At 40.4% G+C, this 24,688-nt stretch overlaps 3 protein-coding genes across 7 annotated transcripts; 1 reads left to right on the top strand and 2 right to left on the bottom strand.

The window, feature by feature from the left end:
• Positions 1-145: 145 nt before the first annotated feature.
• LOC109854625 (dnaJ homolog subfamily C member 3) lies at positions 146-2,787 on the top strand. Its single transcript, XM_020427904.1, has 6 exons — positions 146-346; positions 460-570; positions 698-897; positions 995-1,320; positions 1,404-1,750; positions 1,858-2,787. The coding sequence occupies exons 1-6, from the start codon at positions 277-279 to the stop codon at positions 2,277-2,279; spliced, it is 1,476 nt and encodes a 491-aa protein (XP_020283493.1). The 5' UTR covers positions 146-276; the 3' UTR covers positions 2,280-2,787.
• Positions 2,679-6,850, bottom strand: LOC109854624 (IQ domain-containing protein D-like). 5 transcript variants are annotated; one of them, XM_020427899.1, is made up of 7 exons: positions 6,155-6,850; positions 5,790-6,034; positions 5,518-5,676; positions 4,968-5,329; positions 4,231-4,514; positions 3,900-4,147; positions 2,679-3,765 (listed from the first exon to the last, which is right to left on the bottom strand). In XM_020427899.1, exons 2-7 carry the CDS (start codon positions 6,006-6,008, stop codon positions 3,514-3,516), a joined length of 1,524 nt encoding a protein of 507 aa, XP_020283488.1. In that variant the 5' UTR covers positions 6,009-6,034; positions 6,155-6,850; the 3' UTR covers positions 2,679-3,513. The 5 variants fall into 5 exon arrangements, with proteins under 5 accessions (XP_020283488.1, XP_020283487.1, XP_020283489.1 ...); XM_020427898.1 differs by having other exon boundaries at positions 5,790-6,017; XM_020427900.1 differs by having other exon boundaries at positions 4,968-5,314; positions 5,790-6,850.
• Positions 6,851-6,880: 30 nt separating this feature from the next.
• On the bottom strand, positions 6,881-12,047 carry LOC109854622 (5'-nucleotidase domain-containing protein 3). Its single transcript, XM_020427897.1, has 8 exons — positions 11,843-12,047; positions 10,120-10,295; positions 9,568-9,792; positions 9,124-9,264; positions 8,899-9,056; positions 8,629-8,815; positions 8,307-8,447; positions 6,881-8,223 (listed from the first exon to the last, which is right to left on the bottom strand). The coding sequence occupies exons 1-8, from the start codon at positions 12,030-12,032 to the stop codon at positions 7,867-7,869; spliced, it is 1,575 nt and encodes a 524-aa protein (XP_020283486.1). The 5' UTR covers positions 12,033-12,047; the 3' UTR covers positions 6,881-7,866.
• Positions 12,048-24,688: the final 12,641 nt, after the last annotated feature.

Here is a 24,688-nt window from a genome sequence, read left to right as displayed (position 1 = left end):
TTGCTCCCAACCGATTGAAGCAAATGTATCCACGACGCGGATATATCCCGTGAACACACGTGGAACGTTTCGAAGCATCTATGGCGCGATCGGGATCTTATTCGCAATTGCTCTTGCCTCGCGGATGATGGGGGAAGCGTTAAGCCAATCGCGTAAGACCACGATCGCAATGGCGGCGTGGCTGAGCAATTTTGTGTTATCCGGTGGTTAGATGTCAGTTTTGGTCGGTTTGTCGGTGGTGAGGTCGAATTAAGTTGCTTTGTTTATCGTTGATCGATGTGCTCGATCTTTCCCTCAGTCATGCACTATTTTCTGGTGGTTGCATTGTTGGATTTAACCTTCGACGGTACGTGTTCCTAACCTTGTTCGATTAGATTAAAAAAAAAAAAAAAAATAAATGAGCGTGACACCTGTGTCGCACGTACGATTGATTGATATGATAACGGCTGTTTTTCTCAGCGGTGGGAAGTGTTACTCAGACAGAGGTCAACAGACACCTGGAACTCGGTAGGGAATTTTTGGCAAAAGGTCAGCTGCAGGATGCCCTGTCGCATTATCACGCGGCTGTTGGTAAGCTTCTTCCATCAGTTTGTAGCGATCAGAAAGAACAAGTGCGATTTTTGAGCGTGTAGCGCTAGAAAAAAAAAAAAAAAAAAAAAAATAACATGAAATGTGAAATGTTTCAAATGTTTTCCAGAGGGCGATCCAACAAATTATTTAACGTACTACAAGAGAGGCACGGTTTATTTAGCGTTAGGCAAAGCCAAGTTCGCCCTCCTTGATCTTGACAGGGTTTTGGATTTACAGCCGGACTTTATACCAGCAAGACTGCAACGTGGGAATATCTTACTCAAGCAAGCTCGCTTCGATGAGGCTGAATTGGACTTTAGAAACATTGTAAGTTTATCTTTTATCCCACTTTGCGTGAACTATCGTGTGTGTATTAATTGACATTGATTACATGTGGGAATTCATGTTGTTTCTTTTGTTCCAGTTGGCTATAGATAACTATAACAGAGATGCCTTGGATGCCTTAGAAAAATTATTCACTGCTAGGGAAGAGATGCATTACATCGATCCACATGTGAAAGCGGGTGATCACTTAGCAGCTATACAACTGATTACTCGAATTCTTGAGACATGTCCGTGGTCATCTAGTCTTAGAGAACGCAGAGCGGAGATTCACGTCATTCTTGGAGATTACATGAGCGCTATATCCGACATACGTTCGACCACGAAGTTGTTGTCTGATAACACGGAGGGATTTTTTAAACTCGCAGTCTGGCTCTATCGTCTTGGACAGGTTGACGAGGCGTTAAAGTGAGTAATTTTAGTCGTGAGAATGATTGCCGATCACTTCGTGAAATACAGAAATTAATTCAGCAAATAAATTTATTGTATAGGGAGATTCGAGAATGTTTGAAACTCGATCCGGATCACAAGCAATGTTTCCCGTTTTATAAGAAGATCAGAAAGATCGCCAAGTTGCTGCAAGACACCGAGACGGCATTAGAGGACACGAGGGATTATGACGCGTGTATTGATTCGGCCCAGCGTGTGTTGACGCAAGAGCCAAAAGAGCGGAACGTACGGTTCTTAGCTTTCCAGTTTCTCTGCAAATGTTACGCGGACAATTCGGAAGCGACTAAGGCAATCAATAATTGCAAGGAGGCGTTGAAAATAAAGAAAGAAACGGTTATCCTCTGCGATAGTGCGGACGCGTATCTTGCCGCAGAAATGTTCGACGATGGTAATTTCACACATCTCTCTGACTTATGTGATTCTTGCGCTGAGAATAACAAAAAGTATATAACGCGATGAATCAATTTTTTTTTCTTTTCTCTTTTTTTTTCATAGCTATCAGAGACTACAAAGAGGCGTTGGAAATCGATCCGAATCTTCAGAGAGCCAAACAGGGATTGCAAAAGGCGCAACAACGTCAGAAGCAGTCGGAATCGCGGGATTACTATAAAATTTTGGGCGTGTCGAGAAACGCGAACAAACGCGATATCATCAAAGCGTATAGAAAAGCGGCGCAGAAGTGGCATCCCGACAACTTCCAGGAGGGTGACGAGAAGAAGCGCGCGCAGAAGAAGTTCATCGATATCGCTGCTGCCAAAGAGGTCCTCACGGACGACGAGAAGAGAGCGAAGTTCGATCAGGGCGAGGATCCACTGGATCCGGAATCGGGTCGGCACCCGCAACAGGGTTTCAATCCCTTCCAGGAGTTCCATCATTTCCACGGGTCCCCCTTCCAGTTTAAGTTCCACTTCAATTAAAAAAAACATGCCACAAAAAATCTCGTCGTAAATAGAATAATTTACCGTTTCGCAAATCTTAACGCTTGTCACTTTGAACGTCGCGGCGAATATCTCCACTTCGCTGGAATTGTTGAATTCTTCTGTGGTTGAAGATCGCGCGTGTTTATAGTTTGATACGACTTGAGGGAAAGGGGGGGGAGAGGTTGCACTCGATGTCCGAACTCGTCAAGTTAACAAATACTATCCAGTGGCCATCTTGGCGACATCGAACGACGGTGAGGCTGTTCTCGGCTCGTGCTTAACAAAAAGTGGAGATAAAAACATCCGAAGAGGTGTGAATACCTCTGGTAAAGAGGTACTTTATAGTGTTCTGCGCGCCAAAGTCATTTGCACAGACTGCCGATATTACATTGCTGCGTTTTCGGTGTACAACAAAAAAGAAAAGAAAAAAAAAAAAAAAACGCGGTGTTGCAATGTCTCTTATGCAGTTTTCGCGAATTTCCTTGACGCGGCGTGCATACACGCATACAGACTGAATAACGGATATCTATTCGCATCAATTTTTCGTCGCGTGTATTTTTATCGTCTACTATCTCGATCTGTATCACTGATACAATTTGTGATCGTTCCCGCGAGTACAAACGTGAGTGTGTAACGGTGATCAGATCGCGCCGCCACTGATTTGACTTCAGTGGCCGTTGGGTTCGTCTTTTAGCTCGAGAATATGTAACAATTAGATGTAAAATCGAGTAAATTTCCTAAAAGACGCGAGCTCTTATCGAGTACGAATACGTTCAAGATTGTATTTATAGCGGTGTAACTTTTTTCCGTTCTCTTTTCTTTTCTGCGAAATATTCGTACCCGATAACATATTTATATATATATATATGTGATTAAGAAAAAAAAAAAAAAAAAAAAAACAAAAATAAACGATGCTGTGCGCGCTTGTCATGAGGTCGCATGAGTGTGAGCGTGAACTCTTATTGCAAGTGTAAATAATGTGTATCTCTGATATTTGTTTAAAAATATATTGATTAATTTATATAGATATATCTCGGTAGATATTATTAAAAAGTGTGTGTGTGTGCGAAGAGAGCGCAAAAAAGAGAATCTCTTTCCAATATAATATTAAAAGTTTTTCGTTGTTTACTTACGCAAAGATTGTGTTTTTTTTTTTTTTTTTTTTTTATCCAAACATTTTTTTCTCACTATAGATCGCGTGCTATATCTCTTTCTTTTCAAGGTTATCTCGTTACTTTCCTCGCTTCGCTCCTTTTTTCTTCTTCTTCCGTTTTCCCAATCTCCGTAGATATTTGTACTTCCCCAATTTGTTTCTGACCATGAAACCTCTCCACAGCGACTGAATAATCGTTGCGGCTTCGTTCAATCTCTCGCGACGTCTCGCTTCGTTGTACAATCTCGTCTCTTCGTCGATCAGTTCCCGGCCGTCTTTCTTCAAAGTACGCATCATCTTTATCTCGAATTGTTGATCTTCTATTAGTCTCTGCGGTGCGGAAAACGGAGCTGTTTAAAAGCTGATATCGGCGCGCACTTGCGTGACATATTTCAAAAGTGGATATTACTTCACTGCGTTTTTTTTTCTTATTAATTAATTCGTTAATATTCACACGCGCGTACTCTCAGCTCGTCTATTTCCTGCTGCCGTTCCTCAATCTCGTCGTTATATTTCCCCGTCCACTCGATTATCCGCTCTTCCTTCTCCTTGATATCGTTTTCCACGTGAACGTTTATTTCTGCCGAGATGATTTGTTCCGCGTTATATTCCTTCGAACAATCGCTCAGTTTGTTCAACATGTTCATCTTTTCCAAGTACAGTTTGAGCTCTTGTTGCTCCAGTCTGGCGTTCGCCCATTTTTCCGTGTAATCTAAAAATATCGTTGGAATATATCATAAAGAGCGCGAAATTGTTTCGTACATTCGTCGCGAATACGAGTGTGTAATTCTCTACCTAATTTTCCGCTGTTCAAGAATAACGCTTGGTCAACTTGAGCGTCGGTTTCTTGCGCGAGTCTTATTGTTCTTAATCTGTCGTCTTCGTTCGCTCGTCCGTCGGATTCGAGCAATTCCCGAAGCTGCTCAGCTTGGTTGTGCCACATACGCGCGCTCGCTTTCAGATTACGTTCGCCTTGTTGTTGTTTTGCAATGTTATTTATTTCTTCCCGCAGACTGTCGAATCTTCTGTTTTCTTTTAGGTCGCGAAGAACTTTCTCGAGGACCTTGTACACGTAGTTTCTACATGCAGGAAGTTGATCGAGGATGAATAAATGTGTAAATTAAGAATTGGGTTCTCGCGCTTGTGTATATATAACTATATATATATTTATAACTATATAATACAAATATTGCAAATTCTTGAATCAAAGACATAGATTTATAAAAAATTATTACATACATATATAAATTTATTTATTTATATACAATTGTTATAAATATATTTATATATATTTTTTATATCAAAAGATATACGAAGTATATATCTTTTATATGTTTTTAACTTGAGAATTTGTAATTTTTGTTTAATAGAACGAAAAAGTGCAGAGCAAAAAAGAGATTTACGTCTTTTGTTTATTCTCCGACATTGTGTCAGCGATTTTTATATACATTTGATGATCTATGCGCGCAGAAATTTAATTTATTTTTTTTGCAGCAAGTCACGAATATGTATACGCGCATATGTTTGTGCACCTGTCCCTCTGCATCTTTTCAGCCTCCGTGGGCACGATCGGCAACAAGCCCATTTCTTCCCTGAAGATCGTTACAGGCTCGTCGGGCGCTCCGTAAATCTTGTCGACCGTCTTAAACGAATCGTCCCAGCGTGAATCGACACCGGCTGGTATCGTGAATCTGAGTATGGCGAGCTGATCTAAACATTCCACGAGCACGTGCGATATAGCGGTTGCCTCGAGCGATGTGAACGAGTCGATCGGCGAAACTTCCATCTGCATAGTCTTCACGCTGACGTTTTCCGGAGCTGCTTTCTTCGACGGCATTGTGCCCGCAGGTAAATCCGATGCAGGTTCAGTCAGACGTAACTGAACAGTAAATATCTATATTTTGTACGTAAGAACACAATGCAATGACGGTGTCGGAAATGACTGAGATCGTCATCATTTCTCGATGGATTATTTTTTATATTACTACAAAAACAAAAAAAAATTTAATTTTGTGTCTAATGTCTTATTGCGATTTTTTTATTCTCTTTTTTTTCAAATTAAATTTTCTGTTTTTGTTTCACCTTGGGCCGTAGCTCGTGTGTGACTGCGTTCAACGCAACTGGATTGATCGGCGAGGAAACTTTAATATTTGCTTTGTGACCAATATTTTTTAAAGTCGCAGGATTCTCAAGTGGAGTTTGCTGATCTAGTTCCTCTGCATTTTTAAGATCAATATTCGTCTAATTCGTATTTATTTTAAATTTAAGTAACTTTTGCAATTTTTCACATATGTGTATATTTAAAATATCAATTACAATAACGAGGGATCTTTTTTGCTAAAACATTACGTTACTTTCTTATCTCTGATATCCAGTTTAGAGACCTTCTCGAAATTCCGCATGAATGTGACAGCGGACTGATTCACCGTTTTCTCGATGGTATGTTCATTCACTGACGCTTCGTCGAAGAGAATTACGCGTCTACGAGCTTGCCGAGCGGTTATCGCGGACAATTTATCGAATGTATTATCCCGTTGACACAATTGCACGTCGTTTAACACTTCCATCTTCATTTATTTACGCTGGCACATAAAGCAAACTACCGGTTGCACATTTTATAAGCTATTTTATATTTTATATTTTAAAAAATATCACACGCTTGACAAATTTTATCGAAGGTTGACAAGATTATTGTTACACAAAACTCTTTTCTATTTACCTTGATTTTCTTTTTGTTTTTATTTTTTTTCATCAATTAATATATCAGCCAGAAATATACAGAGTGTGAGCGTGCAATATATTGGCACGGAAATCTTACGTTTTATCTCGTCCCAAGTCATGTTGTTCAATTTACACTATTTGTGTGACATTGCTGAAAATTTAAAAATTATATAAGTCATTTCAAAACAAAGAAACATCGTTAAATGCAATTTCAAGCCTATACACACACACACACACATACACACATACGTATATATGGCTGTATTTTATAAGCAAGAGAATGTAAGATTAATAGTATCGTATTGAAAATAAATGTATATTTATTAACAATGATACATCTCATTTACATAAACATACATATCTTATAGGAATTAAATATTTTTTAATTTAACATTAGCGGAAATATATCTGATGTATTTCTGAACACATAGTTGTTCTAACGACTATTATTTGTGGAGGATTTTTATTCATCAAAAAAAATATTTTTTACGATCTAATTATATTCTTATACATTTTACACATTTATTTATTTACACTTGTCTCGCAAGTGTTGTTTTGATGCACAAGTTTAGAGGAAACTATTTTTTTTTTTTTTTTTTGATGAGAGATAATTTAGGGGTAGAGAAAAGGCTGATAAAAAACTACAAACTATATAAAAAAATACTGATATAAGAAATATAATAAACAGATTTAAAGATATAGAAATATAATAAACAGATTTTTAAAGATATTTCGCAAAGAAAAAAGAAAAAAAAAGAGGAAGACAAAATAATATCAATTTTAAATTAAGAGATGTATAAGTTTTGCATGAGTTCCTTTTTCGCACTTGGTTGTGTAAATACTTTCACATTTTTTACATGTATCCCTAAAGTTTCGTTGCTAATTGCATATCTTAAATAAATTCGTTAATGCATTATAATAAAAATCTCATTGAAAATATAATTAAATATTAACGATCTAAATGGCATTTTCTCTTCAAATCTCTTTTTCGCAATCTAGTTGCGCAAAAGCACAATATTTCTTTCTATGCGCACATTTAATCGTCTAAAAACCAAATACTAATGAAAAACCTAGCAATTTCTTAAACTACCTAACGAGTGGTTTCACGGCTCAATAATACTTTTCTTGAGGTAAACTGCTCAGATTCTCTGCTTCGTTTTCTACACTATATGCGATGTTTTCATTACACAACATAAAATACATCACTTTACAATATTGTCATAGTATTGTTAATTCTCTCGTTTTGTTCAACGTGTGATATGTGTGATTGTAACGTGTGTGTATATGTGTGCAAAAACATCGTATAGATTTATATGTCCGTCAACTCTATCGTGTTTACATACATTTCAGTGCAAATGAGCTGTAACTACGCAGCTGCAAGACAAACTCTAATTAACGGTTGTAATTAACGGTGATCGATAGAGTCATTATTATTAGTTACGCGTACACACAACGTAAGTATGAACACGTAAATAACAATATTGACATTTTCCGTGGGACAAATAGTCGACACTTGTAGATTCTACATTACGACGTTGAATACATCACGGCAAATACTATGTTAGCGTTCTCTTTCTCATCGTCAAAATATAATCTCGATGTACTTTTGATTGTACGCTCTTCTAAAAAAAAGCGATTCTTACTCACGTACGAACACGACAAAAATATTTATTTCGTTTTTCCTCTAGAGATATTTGCGCGTCTGATACTTTACACGAAGTAACTCGTGTACTCGTGAGGCATCACACCTCTTCTAGGATAAAAGGTGTGACTCGTGGAGTATTCTAAGAGATTCGTGATCGAGCTCATGTAGATGTCGGCAAATCTAAACAGTCTTCTGGAAAAGTAAGTCGGATTGTGATACGTTCGAAACACCGAGCCGAATTGCTTGTTGAAGACGGACTTGATCTCGTTTCTCAATTGGTCCCGCTCCTTCATCCACTCGTCCAGCACGTCCTGCACGTCCGGACCCTCGTAATCCTGATGTTCCTCGATCAGACCGGTTAACATTTGCAGCCAGTTCGCGTTTTCCTTGAACTTCGGATCGTTCAGAGTCTCGATTTCGTGCTGCAATATGCGCAACTTGACGTGTTGTTGATTTGACGTTTAATTAAATTTTAGAAAGAATTGAAAATAAACATTCACGCTACCGTCAATTCCTGGATTATAGCTCCCGTTCGCCAGCCGTGCTCCAACGTCACATCCGCCAAGTCGCTGTAAGGATGATCGCCGAAATACAATACCTGATGCCCTCGCCATTCGGTCATATCTTGAAGCTGTTTCACCGTTCCCTAGAGCGAGGAATTCGCGATGGTTAACCATATTGGCTGTGTTCGCGTCTTGTCCCGTTGTACACACAGAGTGCGCACAAGTGTCATCCACTTTTACGACACGGCAAACACGGGCGCGCAATTTATATAATATTGTAAATCTAAAAAAAAAAATCGAGAAATATTACACCAGAGAGTATACCTCGAGATATATGACGCCCTTGTTGAGTTTGGTGACCCGATCCCACAGTTGCGTTTTGTTAACTTCGTCATAGATTCTCAAGGGGCGCGACTCATCGGTGAAGAACTTCGGTTTTCTCGCTTGAACGATCACCACGTCGAAATAATCCTTCCAATTATCTCCGACTAAAAATTTCATACCCTTGTCTCTGTAAGAAAAAAAAAAAAAATAAAAATCAAGTTGTTGTACACGCAAAGAGCGTGTGTTTTCACTCTAATTAAAATTACGCACACAAAATGGAAAGGACTGTTCGTGACCAGGAACATTTTCTTGTTGACATTTCGTAGCCGTTCGAAAAATCGCCTCAGATCTTTATTTTGTTCCAAGTACTCGGACACATTTTCTTCCACCAGCCGATGCATTATAGGATGGCAGGTTTGCACAGAATTCTAGATATTGCGTGAGAAGCATTGTAAAAAAAAAAATAAAATTACGTTAATTCAATGCGCGCGTTACCTTGACGTCTCTAAACAGTATTTCCGGGTGATAATCGATGTGATTTCGTATAAAGTATTCCGTCACATTGCACATGAGTCCCATTTCCGGTACCGAGAACAAATCGGCTAACTGAACCATTTTGGTTTGCTGCAAACCGTCCTTGAAGAAGAAAACAAACAAATATGTAACGTTACCTCGTCATCGTTTCACGGAGTTTCTATACGTATCGCGCAAGCAGGTGCGTCTATATAAGCTTACCTTCTGCATGTCAGATAAGTATGGTGATACACATGTGAACACACAGAGAAAGTTGGACATTTAATATATTGAAACTATTGTTTACATATACGCGCTGTGGCGTTAATAAAAAAAGAGAAGAACTAGCGCGTCATGTATTTTTACACATTACGTATCATTCGATTTGTTGAAGTGTCTTTTGTTTCTCGGAGGAGACGAACTTACGTGAGGGTGTTTGTGCGCCTCCACGTACGCAATCGGCATTATTCTGTTCTTGTAAATTCGAAGGACCTCGTCGTCGGGAACGCGATGCAAACCGCGATAAACGGTGCCCAATTGAATTTGCAAGAAGCTGTCGAGTTTCAACAAGAGACCTTTTTCGATGTCGTAATGAAGGCCGCGAACGGCGAAGTCTTCCCTGTACTTTAGATCAGCAATGCCCTCCGGATACTGGTGGGACAATTAAAGACGAGTTTAAACGGAGTTCTCAGAGAAAATGGAATTCTCTTTTAATCGGTGTAATTGTTTTTTTTTTTTTTTCTGGCACAAATTCCGCTCATCTTTGAAATAAAGACAAAAGTCGCGAAGTTTGGCGCGCGCGTGTATGTGTGTATTTTATTTTTAAGATAACTTTATCAATTTCGCGATAAAACAGAAACTTATAAGAAACTCTATAGTTCAAACAGCTACGTTGGTTTAAATACGAAACGATTTTTCCTCACACAAAGACACGATTACGTTTAACTTAATTATTTATAAAAAAAATGTTGACAGAACCTTATACTTTTTAATGAGCATGTCACGTCCCAGATTGTAAAGAAGGTAGTCTAAAGACGGCTTGTAACACGCCAGCGTGTAATCGTAATCGAATCCATAGACCTGGACCTCCTTCAAGTCAAGCTCGTTGCAAGCGAACACACCTTTGGGATTTACATCTTGAGGAAGTTTTTTTGCTAAAAAAAAAAATTGCAGTGATACGATTGTTAAGTGAGAGAAGAGGCTTTGTCTAAATATTTTCTCTAAAGTCTCTCTAAGAAAAAAAAAAAAAACCTTCCGCGCGCAATTGTGACGTGATGTGTAACAAAATAATTCACACAATTGGAAAATAAATGTGCAAACTCGTTTGTTTGACGCATTTCAACTTCTGGCGCGCGTCGTTCGTTCGATCTTTAATTTTTTCGCGAGTTCAAGTTCCAAATTGGAACGACACGTGTGGAGCGCGCGAACGGCTATTATTTCTTCAGACTTTTTAAACGGGCAATCAATTTGTGCGATGCTCTCGTTTCGTTCTACTATAGACGCGCGGATAGGAACTGATTTTCACTGTCCTAGATTTTTCTGTCTATATTCGTCTCTCCTTTCGTCGTACCGTGAGAGAGAGACCTCTGATCTAAATCGTCTAATCTCTCAATCTCTCTCTCTCTCTCTCTTTCTCTCTCTCTCTTTTTCTCTGTCCACGCTCTCTTCACGCCACCTTTCACGATCGTCGCGAATTAATTAATTAAGACGATTATTAAAGGAACGTAAATGTCGTGAAAAAAAAAAAACAATTATAGCGAATTTCTTGATGAATTATTTATATACGTATACTTTTACGCGGCTACACGTTTGTAAATTTCAAGCCTCTCACATTGCGACGATAATAATAAATATAACATGAAATTGTTAAAGATAGTTGCTTTCTTTGAGACAAAGTCTTTAAATTGCAAAACGAACGCAGGTTCTTCTCACGCCGCGATAAAAATTGCACACGAGTATGCATCCAACACAAACGCTGTTTTTCTTGGCAGTATATCTCTCGCGTTTCTTTATAATTATAATATTTTTTGGTAACAACATACGTTTGTATATACCGTGATTTTATAATATACAGACAGATTTAAAAACACGTACGTAACGTATCTGTACTTTGAATCGCGGCAAAATTATTCGCGACAAATAAACGTAAGAGAATGACAATATTTCAATATTCGGTTCAGTTCTATTAAATGGAACAGAAATTTATTTTGCGTCTGCACTTTTCAAAGTGCGTGTAACCCGTATAATATTTGGCGGAGCGTCAAGTATTCGCCGACGACGAATTTTCGTCATCGCTGCCGATGACGAAAACACATATCTCTCTTACACGCTCTTCGAAATTTATCACCCCCACTCCGAGCACCGGATTAAATATCTGCGTAATAACCTTTCCTTCTAAAAGCGCGTAACGGCGTTGAATTTCGAGCGCACCCTCTTTTTCCCGCCGTCCTTCCCGAAGAAGGATGAGACGACGACGCACGTGTCAAATTAATTTCCTCGCGCCGCTCGTGTCAAGGTCGAAGAAGTGTTCCCCTATCGATACATCGAGAACGCGCCAAGAGTGGCGCGCATGCGCGCGGCGACGAGGACGCACACATCGCGCGCTGAATTTGCCACAATACGTCGGAGCGAGATGGCGAGCGCTGACGGACGCCGACGCGAAATGGCCTTAGCGCTAGCGGGATGGCGCATGCATACTCACACTTGCACTTCTCGAGTATTCTCAGGTAATTGTCGTGCATGACTTCGCGCGATACTTGACCACGACTGGCGGCGCGATCGCCCATCGACCGCGCGGACACTCCATCGGAATCGGCGGCGTGTCGTAACCACGCAAACGGCGATGTTTTAGCGACGCGGCAGGACGTTGCGACAGTTCTCGCGTGGAACATCACGGACGATTGGCGGGCGCGCATAGCAAACCACCGCGACGCCGAACGTCGATTGGCGCAACGAACGAGCGGCCGATTTGAATCGACGCAACGCGATCATCTCGCGTCGTCCTTCATGATTGGACGACGCGAGTAATCGGACGGAGTGAAGTTGCGAAATATAAAAGGTCGCGAATTTTCGGCGCGTCTCTCCTTTTTCAACGGCGCGTTTACGCGCTTCGTTATTGTCTCTCTGTTCTTGTTTTTATTGCTCGTTAAATGAAAAAAACAAAGACAGACCGATCGCAAATTGAACACAAAAATTGACGCGTCCGCCGCCATTTAAAATAAATGTATTTCGATGTATCGAACGAAACGCAATTGGCGCGCGACGGCGCACGCGCCGAAGAATTCGACATCATCTCGATCATCGATAATACGCGTTTCGATATGTGTAACTTCGTTGCGTATTTTATATGCCGAAGATAGCTTCATTCATAACGGCTTCATTGAGCTTCATTTGCAGCTGCGCACACATCTCTGCGGTCGATTGGCGAAATTGCTTGACTACGTAAGCTATTTACCGCGCGCGGCAATGATCGCGGATGATAAGCGCCAGGGTACGTGTGTATCTTCTCAAACGCAGCAAGTATCCTCGACCTAATCACGCAATCGCTTTCCGTTTCGCTTTCGGAGAAACGGTTTCAGAAGGAGAAAACATTTTTGCGCCAAAAAACATTCGAGTCGATTAATTTTCTACTTCCACACACTCTGTTTTCTGATCCCACCGTCTCTTAACGTCTCTTCCAACGTGATTTCGATCGCGTTAAATGCACCGAGAAATGTTACGTACTTTCTTTACTTTTTATATCTTCAAGTTGCACGGACTTAAACTTTTTTTATTCGGCAATTCCAAGCTATCGAAACACTTTCCGCGATATACGTAGCGTTTTATCGAACGAGAGTAATTAGGATAGAACGAACAAATGTAGCTCTAAAAATGAATTAAGTTTTATCTAAGTAATATAATTTTTTATCTAAGCTTTAATTAGAATAGGACGAACAAATGTAGCTTCAAAAATGAATTAAATCTAAGTAATATAATTTTTTTTTACAACGACAATGAGAGCTAAGGCACAAGTTACTCGCGTATTTAAATAATCTTTAACGTGCGCAAACAAAAATTTTAAACAATTACGATCTTAGATTTCATTCTCAACGATGAGAACAAATTAATGAAAAAAAAAATGTTAGTTTGCAGAATTGTACAACGTGTAAAACACGCGGCGGTGTGTTTGAACTACCGGCGCTTCGTGCGATTACGGTAGATGTGCAATTATAGAGCTGCAATTTGCAGGTCGAACGTACAAAACGGCTGTCGGCTGTTGTTGTTGTAGAAAGTCTCCGGAATAGAGTCCGCGAATTCCGTATTTCCAAGACGCGACTTCCTTTTCCCTTTTGCTTAATATGTTACTCATGATATCCGCTAAATGGGTTAATTGCCGCACGAATTCATCCTGCGTGATTTGAATGTGGCCTGCCTGCAACGCTACCGGTCTCATGAGTTTCTCTGCGAGAAACATGGGTAAATATATATCTCTCTCTCTCGCGCGCGCGCGCGCGCACTCTTTCACAGGTTTATCCCGCGCGCAAGTTGCAACATTTCGAGAACATTCTGGGATGCTTAACACACTTTGCACCCGCGATCCTAATCGCGAGAAACTCTTCGCTCGCGCGAACGACCGTTACGAACCGAGCCGCGATTATACATCTTCGTATTTAATGGGCGATTACGTGTGCGTGCGCGCAATAGACGCGCGCGCGCGCGCGCGCGTGTCGATGGTATTATTGATTAACGATCCGGCGTTTGTGTCATCATCGGTTCGTTCGTTCGTTCGTTCGGCGCGCGTCCTGTTTCGCATTTCCGTTCCGATGCTAATGTATCGGTTTACTTTCGGACAGGAAAAGGCGGGTTATACATTTCGCAAGAAACTGTGAGAAATGATTGAACTCGAATAACGAAATCAATAAGCAAACAAATCTAAAAGCCAGAGAAGAAATTCGTAAGACCGCGGCGTTTTGCTGAATTGAACACGCACAAAAAAACGCTCATTACGTTAACTCGCGATAACAGCAGATATTACCGCAACCGTGAACCATGGTGTATTATGCGACCCAAGGGAGGAGAGGCAGGAAGGAAGAACACGCTAATTAACTGATAATTACACTGGTAATTTTCGATCTGCGTTAATCCGTTACTTAATGGCTCACACACTAATTTCCAGTTTGAAGTCATTAAGCCGATCCGTTTCTTCGCGGATCGTCGGATTTGCGAGCGCGTCGGGACTCGCATCGCGCGCGCGCGCTCGCGTTGATTAAACGCGGAGGAGTAAATGAACGAGAGTCGCGGATAAGATTACAGCCGGGCTAATTTAAGCTAGCTTTTATGCCTGATATTCTTCCTGTAGAAAAATTGATAAATCAGCTCTCCGTCTCTCTTGCAGTGTTTGAAGAAACACACCCACATAGAGATACCCAAAGTAGATACCCTAATTCAACAATTTTGTTTTATTGAATCAAGAAAACAAAAAAGAATGTAATATACAATCAGATCGTTCGAGAAACCGGAGAAACGACGCCTCTCTCTCTAAGATTCTTCTTCTAAATGCGCTTCTTGTTTCATTCTAAAGACTGTCGCGTTTCCCATCACACGGACAATTTCCTGATTCCGGATTTTATCTCGCGCTATTTTAGCTTCTTATAAGTTTCTAACAATCGCCCGTTATTTTCGTCCTTTCCTGTAGCCGGAGGTTAATTACAATCAGAGAGACTGTGTTAATGACGCGGGGAGAGAGAGAGCACTTTGTGCACGGGAGAGAAGCAAGTTTCTCCGTACGCGCGCGCGCGACGGAGGTGCAACCAGAGAGACTTGGGCGCAAAACCGTTTTAAGGTAAATAACGCATTCGGCGCTTTACTTAATGCGCTCGCAACTTCCCACGGCGTAATGCGGCATGTAATGCGCGCAGCAGCATCGGTAAGTGATTATTCATTTGTCGATGACAGTAAAGTGTTTTATAATTACATTAGACAAATTTCCATCAACACTTTGAATAAAATAAAATAAAATAAAATAAAATAAAATAAAATAAAATAAAAAAAAAAATAAAAAAATAAAAAAAATATATAATATAAAAAAAAAAAAAACAAAGAGTGGGAGTTAAAAATACTAGAAACATAAACGCTGAAGATAAAACAAAAACTGTGCACATGACACGATGTTGATTGTGTTTCACAATATACAACGCAACATGTGCGACTACTCTTCGTAACAGATATTTCAAAAATAAAATCGAACTGGATTCGAAACTATCGAGGTCGTTGAAGTTAATTTTATTTGTGGTATAACTCGCAGAAATGTATGTTTTAATGTCAAAATTCTCTGATACGCTTTTGAAAATTGTTTGAATGCTTCTCTGCGGCATGCACGTTCACATATATGTACGTAACAGAAATAACAGAAATACTTCGTGCGTCATCTGTTGTTATAATTCAGTTCTAAAATATCCTGTATATTGCCTCAGTTAAATGTTTACGAGTAATATATCAATGTGTTCACGAAATAATAAATTAATGTTTGCGCGAGTAATGTCTATTTTTTGTTACTATACGTCTCTTTAATATGTAACGCGTCCGAAATTGCAGCATACGCTGAAAAAGTGCGTAAGCTTGTACGTGTATGTATGTGTGTGTGTGTGCGCGCGCAAACGGCAAAGGTGGTGAAGAACGCAGATTGCTAAAGGCACTGTTCCGGTGACCTACTCCGCGATTATCACTCACTGGGGCCCGATCGTCGATGCAAGTGCGTGAGCGCTAACTAGTGTTGCCAACTATATACATCGCACTATAAGAAAAGAAGGATAGGAGACGAAGAAAAGGAGGACACCACGTGCGGAGGAATGTAATCACGCATAAATGTTGCGCGCGAGTTGTTTTTTTTTTTTTTTTTTTTTATAAAAAAGTTCTTCGAGTTCGATAAGTGCGTCGAAACTGACACAACTGCGTCCAGATTGGTCCGCTTCTGCGTTTTCGGTGCGTTTTAACAACCTGTGAGAATTTCACGAAAACGGATGTTTAAAAATTATTCAAATAATAAAAAACAAAAATTATGTTACAAGTACATTCTTAATTTTCAACTAGCAGATTTTATTAGATAGTTTATAAGTTTTGGTGTAGACTTTGTGGTCACAGGAAATGGGAGGGGGGGTCACAGGAAATGGGGTAATTTACATATTTGAGATGCAAATTAAGCATCTTAGATGAATTTTCACAATCACTTCGAATGTTTGCGTGTATTAAACTACACTTTTAAAACTATATTTGTACACTCGGCAAATTGGCTCGTATTGACCATAAAAACCATCTGCTAATAAAGCTTTATCGAGAGTTTAAAAATTACAATTCCCAATTTTATTAGAATAATATAAAAAATATATACACGAAAAAAAGATTTGCTAGAACAGCAAGATTAATTACTATATGACCAGCAAGAAAAATTCAGTAGATAAAACAACAAATTCACCGCAAATTTTTCTTGCTGTCCATATATAATATAAGCAAAACTGTTTTTTACACCGTGTAGATAAAAATGTGTGTAAAAAAAAACGGAAATTACTAAAACAATAAATATTCTATTTTAATAAGTACATAGATACACTTGTGTAAGAAATATGAAACTTTTTCCGTTAAAATAAGTTTTAATAAAAACGCTCGAAACATCGATGTCACATCGATGTCTCCTCCGGCTTCAGAAAGATTGATGTGCGATACACACACATACACACACATTCGTTAAAAAACTTCTACACATACATTACCGCTTATTTAAATCGAGTTGACGTGAAAACGATCTCGGAGATGAACTGTGTCTGTCTCTCGCTTGCTGCTCGTTAAGTAAATATGATATTAAATCCAAATCGCTCGACCGATAAAACGTTATAGCGCCGATTTCCGGCGAATGTTCGCGCGGAGAAAGTACGGACCGAACCGATCGATCGATCGATCGATCGATTCGGGCAACGAAGTGTGACCAGTTTGCGAATCCGAACATGTTTCCTGTTATCTCACGAGATGATTCCTTGCTCGTTTCTTCGCGTTCGTCCAATTTCCCGCGCGTTTACCGTAACTCGTTTCATTTTTTTGCAATAACATAATTACTCTAAAAAGCAGTTACGTTTTATAACATCAATGTCATTCGCACGTCTCTTAACGATCCGCATACACACATCCGAGAGCAGTTAAATCATATTATCGTCGAAATATCAGCCGATTCGACAGGCAGAAGAAATATATATCGAGTTTATTTGACGATAAATTATACGACACGGTACATAAATACGCGATAAACATACACACATCGTAAAATCGACTGAAAAAATAAAACTCGTTAAATATACACACGTGCAACACGTTCTTTCAAAAATAAGGCAAACGAGGGCATTGTTTGGCGTTTGCTTGACACGTATTATATATTTTCGGCTCTCTTGTTTGGAGGAAACGCGGCCGCGATTTTCTTATCGCGTACGTCGATCGTACAATTTCTCGTGACTCGGTGCGCGAGAAATTAAGCCTCGGAGCGTATTTCGCCGAGGACTCGTTTAAAACGATGTTATTCCCCTCGCAAGTCGCGGCGCAATGTTATCTTGCATCGTTTAAGATCCCCGCGCGCTCGCTGTGTGGTATAGGTTTTCGAGCATTATACGCTCGAGACAAGCGCGTTATGCGCCCGGCGCGGCGTGATTGATTTCACATGGTGAAAAAGCGACCTCGGCTACAATGATTCCCGTGATTCTCCTTAATGTTGGTTGCATGCAACGAGGTCTAAGTCAGGAAAATAGCACGGTATTTATCACCCACGGAGCGGGCAACAAAGCGGGCGAGACAATCTGCAATCTTGCAACCGACGACGAGGGGAGTAAATGCGCATGCACAATAGAGATCGCCCAAGAAAATCACCTTCCGAGGCTAGAGTGTAAAAACAGTCGCTCTCTTATTATTTTTGTTGTTATTATTATTGTTATTATTGTACGCTGCAACTGTTTCGGTTCGCCAAACGAATATTAAATATCGTTCAAGTGAAAAAAAAAAAAAAATAGACTATTGAGCGAAACACAGGTGTGTGTCTTTATTCTGATAACATTTTTAGTTCAGTCAAATTTAGAAAATATTCGCGTTTGTTCAATAGTCTATATTTTAAATTGGATGTTGTTTTATTTACCTGAGTGAAGAATTGGTCTTTTATATGATTGATGTTAAATATTGCAATATTTAACTCAAGATGTACACGACTGAGAAGTTTAATTTAATTAAAAAAAAAGTGCTTGTGAGAAATGTGACATCTTGTTAGGAATGACGGAAGCTTATTTGAATCTAACAAGAACGTTGACAAGTTGTTCTTTCGAAGTAGCTCTCTCCACGAATATTTTATCAGAAACAAACCTTGACCTAGTCATCTGAGCAAGAGAATTTCGAAGTCTGCAACTTTGTAAGTTATAACACTTGATGGACAAAGTTAAAAAAAAAAAGAATAATTTTGGCAAAAAATTCTGAATACACTAAAAATAAATGATTATAAAAGATTAATTTCTGAAACGTTGTGTATCAAATTACGGAAAAACAGTTTAAATATTGCAAAAGATCACCGAATTGTTAATTGAACAATGTCTTTATTTGCCTTTATTTTTCTTCAATGTTATTGTTAATTTTAGATTATTTGGTTGTGAAAATCGGCTTAAAATAGAATCTGAAACCTTTCGGGACATTATTTTTTTATTTGGCACTTCGATCAACCACTTGCTTCGTGCGTTTGTTCTTTACTTTTTCATATTTTGCGATTTTCATCAATACGTACAAAGCCGAGAGATTTCTCTTCAATATATTTTTTTTATTAAAAAAGAAAGAGAGAAAATCACACACCGCGATCGCAAACAACGAGGCCGCGGTAAGTATTATATATTGAATTTGCGTATTTCGAGCGGGATATTAACGCAAGAGTACCGAAATCTCTCCTTCCAAAATGGGAAGAGGGAGAGAGAAGTGTTATTTATGCGGCTCATCGTCGCGCGCGCGTGAACGCGGTGCTATAATAAATAATTTCGATAAAAGGGCTTCGTTTATCACGCAAATTCAATGGTAACGGCTTGGTCCGGTTTGCGCGACTGCGGTTCCAATTTGTTTCAATTAAAATTGTAATAGAATACATTATCACCCTGTTTTGTGTACGTATGTGAATGTGGCGCCGCGCGAATATAAATTTCTCCCGTAATAATTGGAGATACTGGAAAAATATTTCTTTTGATTACGCGCAAACGCGCACGTGTGCAAAAAAACATCCGCGTGGTTACGATGTTTCGAGCATGTACCGAGTAGATGCACCGAGAGAGACTGACGTTTATTGCGCCGTTTCATCGGAAACTGGAAATAGAAAGTTTCGTCGCACCGCACACGGATATGATACTCTCTGAATAAAAACGTTTTTTTAACGCAACGAAATTTTGCTCTTTGATCGTGCAATTTGACATCTTCAAAATCCGCATCAAGAGGCTGGCGGAAAAGTCGAATCGCGTATATATGTAACACACACACACACACACACGTGCGCGCGCACACGTGCACAAAAGAAAAGAAGACTCGATTAAAAAAACTTATCGTCAAAGGAAAGTCGGCTTCGGGCAATCGTCAAAGAATACAACATTCCTTCTACTGATTTCCACCTTTTCTGGGCCACCCTGTAGAGAGACGATCAAGACGATGTCGATCCGCATACCACACCGCCGGATGATTGCGACGACGCGCGCGCGCACATATATATATATATACACACACACACACATACACACATACAATGTCGATCGCGCACAATCGTTGTGTGTAGGCTGGGAAAGGAACGAGACACTACAAAGTAGCGTGCCACGGGAGTATGGACCTTGCGAGCGGTCAAAGTCGTGGCCTACTTCACTTCCTGGCTTCTCTCGAGAAACTTTCTCTTCGTGCCGTTCGTGCGTTCACGCGAGAACCGAGAGCGGTAGGGCTTCTCTCTCTCCTCCCCGGATCGGATGTATCGTCGTCGATCGCGTAGTTTGCTTCCTCGTTGTTTTCGTATAGTGACACAACACGCGCGGTATAAGTCGGCGACTTTGCGCGGAAGAAGTGGGACTTCTCATCCTCTCATTACTTTTACACGCGCGCGTATTTATCTCCTAACACCCTCCCGAATGCAGCGCAGGTGTCGATGTCAACCTCGAAACGGTAGATAAGACACGAGAAGAAAATCAGACTCGAGATTGTAAAACCAATGGAATAGAAACTAATTTCGAACAATTATTGAAAAAACGAACACTCTGATAAAAATACCGATTTTTCTATCGATTAACCTGATATAGTTGTTTCTTTTTTATTCTTCATCAAACTTTCGATTTATATTTTCGCGTCGGAAACTTTGACACTCGATATCTTTAAACTGGTCACATTTTCAATTCCGGGTTAATGGGAACAGGCGACGAAATTTAACGACGGGAGAGTTTTTCATGGATATATTTTCTTTTCTCGTGTGAATTTTATTTTGAGAAACTAAGTTTCGACAACAATTCTCTCTCAAAGCTGGTGGATTTTTGTCGCGAACGTCGATGTAAATGTGTTATACCGTTTCGAAGACGACATTTATATACTCTGTCGTTAGCTTCGGCGCTAAAACGCTTCTCGTCTCGTCCTGATTTTTGTTGATCGTCCAACGTGCAAACTAAAAGTATTATTCGGAACGTTCCATTGGCCGAGTATCCGTCGTGCATCCGAGTATGGGCCACGATCCATAAACCATGTGTACGAAGCGTGCACCACTCGCTCGCTCGCTCGCTCGCGCGCGCGCGCGCGCGCGCAGGTCGATAATCCGCGGACCGGCTCTCTCGCGACGAGGAGTACCTACGATATTCCTTGTTGTGTGAGAGCACAGACGACCGGACACGTGTCGAGGAAATCGGTATGCATCTTGAGAGTCATCGTGAAGGTATCTTCGAATTACGACTCACCTCGGACGGAACATCTCGAATTTCACCGATTATACCGATTCGAGAGAGATTCCTCGAACGATTCGATGTTTCTCTCGACGATTTCCTGACGGAAAAATTGCAGCCAAATGCAAAACGCGAGGCGGTCCTCGATCGTCGATTGTAACCTGTTCGGGGCCAGAGAATCCGCCGCCGCCGATCGCCATGTTCTGATTGCTGCGAAGAGGAATCAGAGCGTTTTCTCTCTCTCTCTCTCTCTCTCTTTCCTCGCGCGGCCGGGCAGATTTCGCGAGTCATCTGGACGATGTGTGTGTGTGTGTGTATATATGTATATATACCGGTGGTAACAATGCGCCGGTAATTAGCTACCGCTGCACGAGATACCTATCTATCGCACGCCTCCCGTTCGATGATGCGAATTAATGCGTTGCTCGCCGACAAACTTCGATTAATCCACCCCGCGACCTTAATATCGTCGCGGCGATGTGAGAGCCGCTTAAAAAAGAAAAAACTTGAATATTACGAAGTGGCAAGTTATAAAAACCAAATGGGGGTAATGTTTAAACGTTATACCTTTTTCAAAGCGCAACTCTCATCGTGAGCGATGTAGCGACCGATAAAAGCCTCGCTTAACACCGGAACTAAACCAGACACGTCACAAAATGACGAATGTCCCATTTTTTATTTAAAGAAACATTCCGAATGTAGTTGTAAAGAAATTGAATCAAATGAAATATAAACAAATGGAATAAATTTTGCAAATTTACTCGTCTCGTCAAATTGACGCGAAACTACGTGGATTCAACTCCGCGGTTGTGTTCTCTGGCGTTAAATCGACGTACTATCCACGCTACGTTAGGTCTACGTATGATTTATCTCTTCGAACGTGTAAAAAGATTTATATTTGGAAGATACAATTATACGCGCGAGCGTATAACTCGCGTTAATGCGCGCGAAGGGAATTTGCAAGCGAGCGAGCGAGCGAGCGATTATGGCCCGTTCAAATTGATGGACATGCAGGGTAGAACAAATCTGACCGAGTCAGCCGGCGAATATTCTGTTTGCGAACGTGCGCCCCGCTCGATTCCGAATGCACTTCGCAAAAGCTGCGGGAGTGCCAGATGCGATTCTCTCTCTCTCTCTCTCTCTCTCTCTCTCTCTCTCTCTTTCTGCTACCGATATCGATGCGGCTCGAATTTCGCTGCGAGAAAAGCCAACTGCGATGCCCATTGTTGGCGAGTGTAGTGGGTTCGATCGCATTACGAAACTTACAAGCGAGAGGGAATGCAACAAACGCACAGGAGGTGTGCGGAGAGGAGGGGAAGGGGCATCTGCAACAATTGCAAAAGTTCAACCGCGAAAAATAAAAAACTCCGCGACTCTCCGCGTGCGCGGTAACCGTTGAGATTTTCCGATAGAATCGATCGCGCAACATCGTTTTTTTTCTTTTTTTTTTTTTACATTTTCCCTCGAGCTTATTATAATACGCGGCACGCGTAATCCACGATACTATTTCGTTTTATTGCGTTTTCATTTAAAAGCGAACGTTACATTGCGGGCGTGATAAAACGTGACTGTGATCGATCGTTCGCGATACGAATGACAAAATTGAGATTAATTAGTTTTCGTATGCGAACTCGCACGAACTGATTCACACGTGAAAACTTAATGACTACGTTATGCTAATATCATTCGGGAGAAATATATATTCTACATATACGATTGCGCCTGCTTCTCGCTCAATTCGGTCTCGAATTTGCAATTCGAGTTTGCAATTTATATGAGGTGAACTAATTTTTTTTCGCGTATTGTTATTAAACTAGTCTGTTCGCACACGTCGGCGCTCCCCATTCTAAATAAACCGAGACACAACAGCGCGACAAGATTCGCTATCTTCGTTATATCTCCACGTGTATTCCAAAGTGCGAAAAGTGTAACGATGAGACTTGCAAAAGATCAAGGTAAGAAGAATTTAATAATTCCGGCGCAATCTCATTCTCTTCTCTCGTGTACTCCGGCTGTTTCTTATGATCTCGCGTAAAGGAGCGAGCTTCACTTAATTTCTTGAATAAAAGGCGTGAAGGAGTAAGCGGGAAAGAAGAAGAGGCAGAGAGAGAGAGAAAGAGAGAAAGAGAGAGAGAGAAGATGAAAAAGCGCGCGCGTTCTCTCGCGCATCTCGCGCCTGTTATCCTATTTACTTGTAGAATCTTGATCATTCCGGATGCGCAGGACGCAGCCGGTGAAAGTGAGTCCAGGGACGTATTTCGAGCTACGTTGCCGGAGGGATCCAATCTGTTCGAGTTAAAAAAAAAAAAAAGAAAGAAGAAAAAAAAGCAACGCGACGCTTCACAATCCCTTTCGTCAGAGAAGAAGATTCTAATTATTTCTCCCCGTAAAGAGAAGTCTCTTCCCGAAGTTACTTCAAGAGAGCAAAATATATGCCGTCGGTGTGTGTGTGTGTGTGTGTGTGTGTGTGTGTAACTTCATCTGGAAAAAAATCTGACTTCGCAATAAAACATTATTAAATAAACAAACAGCAGTCTCTCGTTATTTTTCGTATTGCGTGGAACATTAAGTACGTTGTAAACAATTTTAAATTAAATTCTGGAGAAAAAAAAAATAAAAACACACACAAGCGCGCATTAAAACATGGGGAATTTTATACTCGCCGAGAGTCTGTGAGTCACGCGGAACGGCTTCGAGAAATCCATTTCACGCAACGTTCTTTGACGTCATCGACGTCATTCTATATCCGGATGTCCGGCCGCACGCGAGACGCGAAGCGATAAAAGTGAAAAGTGAAAGCGAGCAGTTGTTGTTCTGTGCGTATATAAAGTATTGTGATGCGAAAGGCGGTGTGTGTACACGCGCATATAAAAATGAAGCGATAAATTTGTCTTACCTTTCACTCGCGCTCATATATGACTCAGAACGAAAAGAAACATATATTGAAGGAGCAATATAGTTTGCACTTTTTTTTCATATATTATATGTATTGTTTATATTTATATTTTAAGTTTTTTATAAAACCGAGGGTGTTTTCTTTCCGCGATAATCGCATCTCTATGTTTTATAAATTACGAATAAGCGAAAGAAAACTATGTGGGGATTTCCGTCTCGGCTGTGTTGAAAGATTCGGTAAGAGGATTATAACTTCGCTCCGCGCGCGATGATCCTTAATAAAAACATCATAACCCTAAGTGTCAATCTTCTTTTTTTTTTGTTTTATTAGTTTCATCGGTCTTTGTTACACAAGTAAGCAACGTATGTTAAAGAAACACGAGAGAGAAAGAGAAAATTTTCATTGTGTCTGAGAGGACTTGTGGCGCGACGATGAATCGTTGTCACGCAAATGCGCGATGATAGATCGCCGCTATAGAAAATTGACGCGTGTGGGTGGTGAAAGTGAACGCGCCTACCGACTTTAACGCGAGTGATGTCACTCGCTCGCGCCGATATTAGAAAAGCGAAACGGATTTTTAATTACGTCAACGTAAACGTGCGCGGGGTTGATGCTTTTTTTTTTTTTTTATTATTATTTTTGTTTATCCACTTAACAGCGAACAATGCGCGGCGACTCCCGTACTTTCAAAATGAAAGCATACGTAAATCTCAGC

This window comes from Pseudomyrmex gracilis, unplaced genomic scaffold (genome assembly GCF_002006095.1).
Source record: "Pseudomyrmex gracilis isolate BER0280 unplaced genomic scaffold, ASM200609v1 scaffold_70, whole genome shotgun sequence".
Taxonomy (NCBI): Eukaryota; Metazoa; Arthropoda; class Insecta; order Hymenoptera; family Formicidae; genus Pseudomyrmex; species Pseudomyrmex gracilis.
This window is presented reverse-complemented; position numbering and strand designations above follow the sequence as displayed.

Bases quoted from the DNA above. Each gene is read 5' to 3' on its own strand.
- LOC109854624 (XM_020427899.1), bottom strand. From the start codon at position 6,008: ATGAAGATGGAAGTGTTAAACGACGTGCAATTGTGTCAACGGGATAAT. The intron at 5,677-5,789 runs GTAACGTAATGT...AATACGAATTAG, and splicing joins TGGATATCAGAGATAAGAAA to ACGAATATTGATCTTAAAAA. The intron at 3,766-3,899 runs GTACGCGCGTGT...TCCGCACCGCAG, and splicing joins AGGAAATAGACGAGCTGAGA to AGACTAATAGAAGATCAACA.
- LOC109854625 (XM_020427904.1), top strand. From the start codon at position 277: ATGTGCTCGATCTTTCCCTCAGTCATGCACTATTTTCTGGTGGTTGCA. The intron at 571-697 runs GTAAGCTTCTTC...AATGTTTTCCAG, and splicing joins GCATTATCACGCGGCTGTTG to AGGGCGATCCAACAAATTAT. The intron at 1,321-1,403 runs GTGAGTAATTTT...TTTATTGTATAG, and splicing joins CAGGTTGACGAGGCGTTAAA to GGAGATTCGAGAATGTTTGA.
- LOC109854622 (XM_020427897.1), bottom strand. From the start codon at position 12,032: ATGTTCCACGCGAGAACTGTCGCAACGTCCTGCCGCGTCGCTAAAACA. The intron at 9,265-9,567 runs GTAAGTTCGTCT...TTCTTCTTCAAG, and splicing joins AGGCGCACAAACACCCTCAC to GACGGTTTGCAGCAAACCAA. The intron at 8,224-8,306 runs GTAGCGTGAATG...CGCATATTGCAG, and splicing joins CTATAATCCAGGAATTGACG to CACGAAATCGAGACTCTGAA.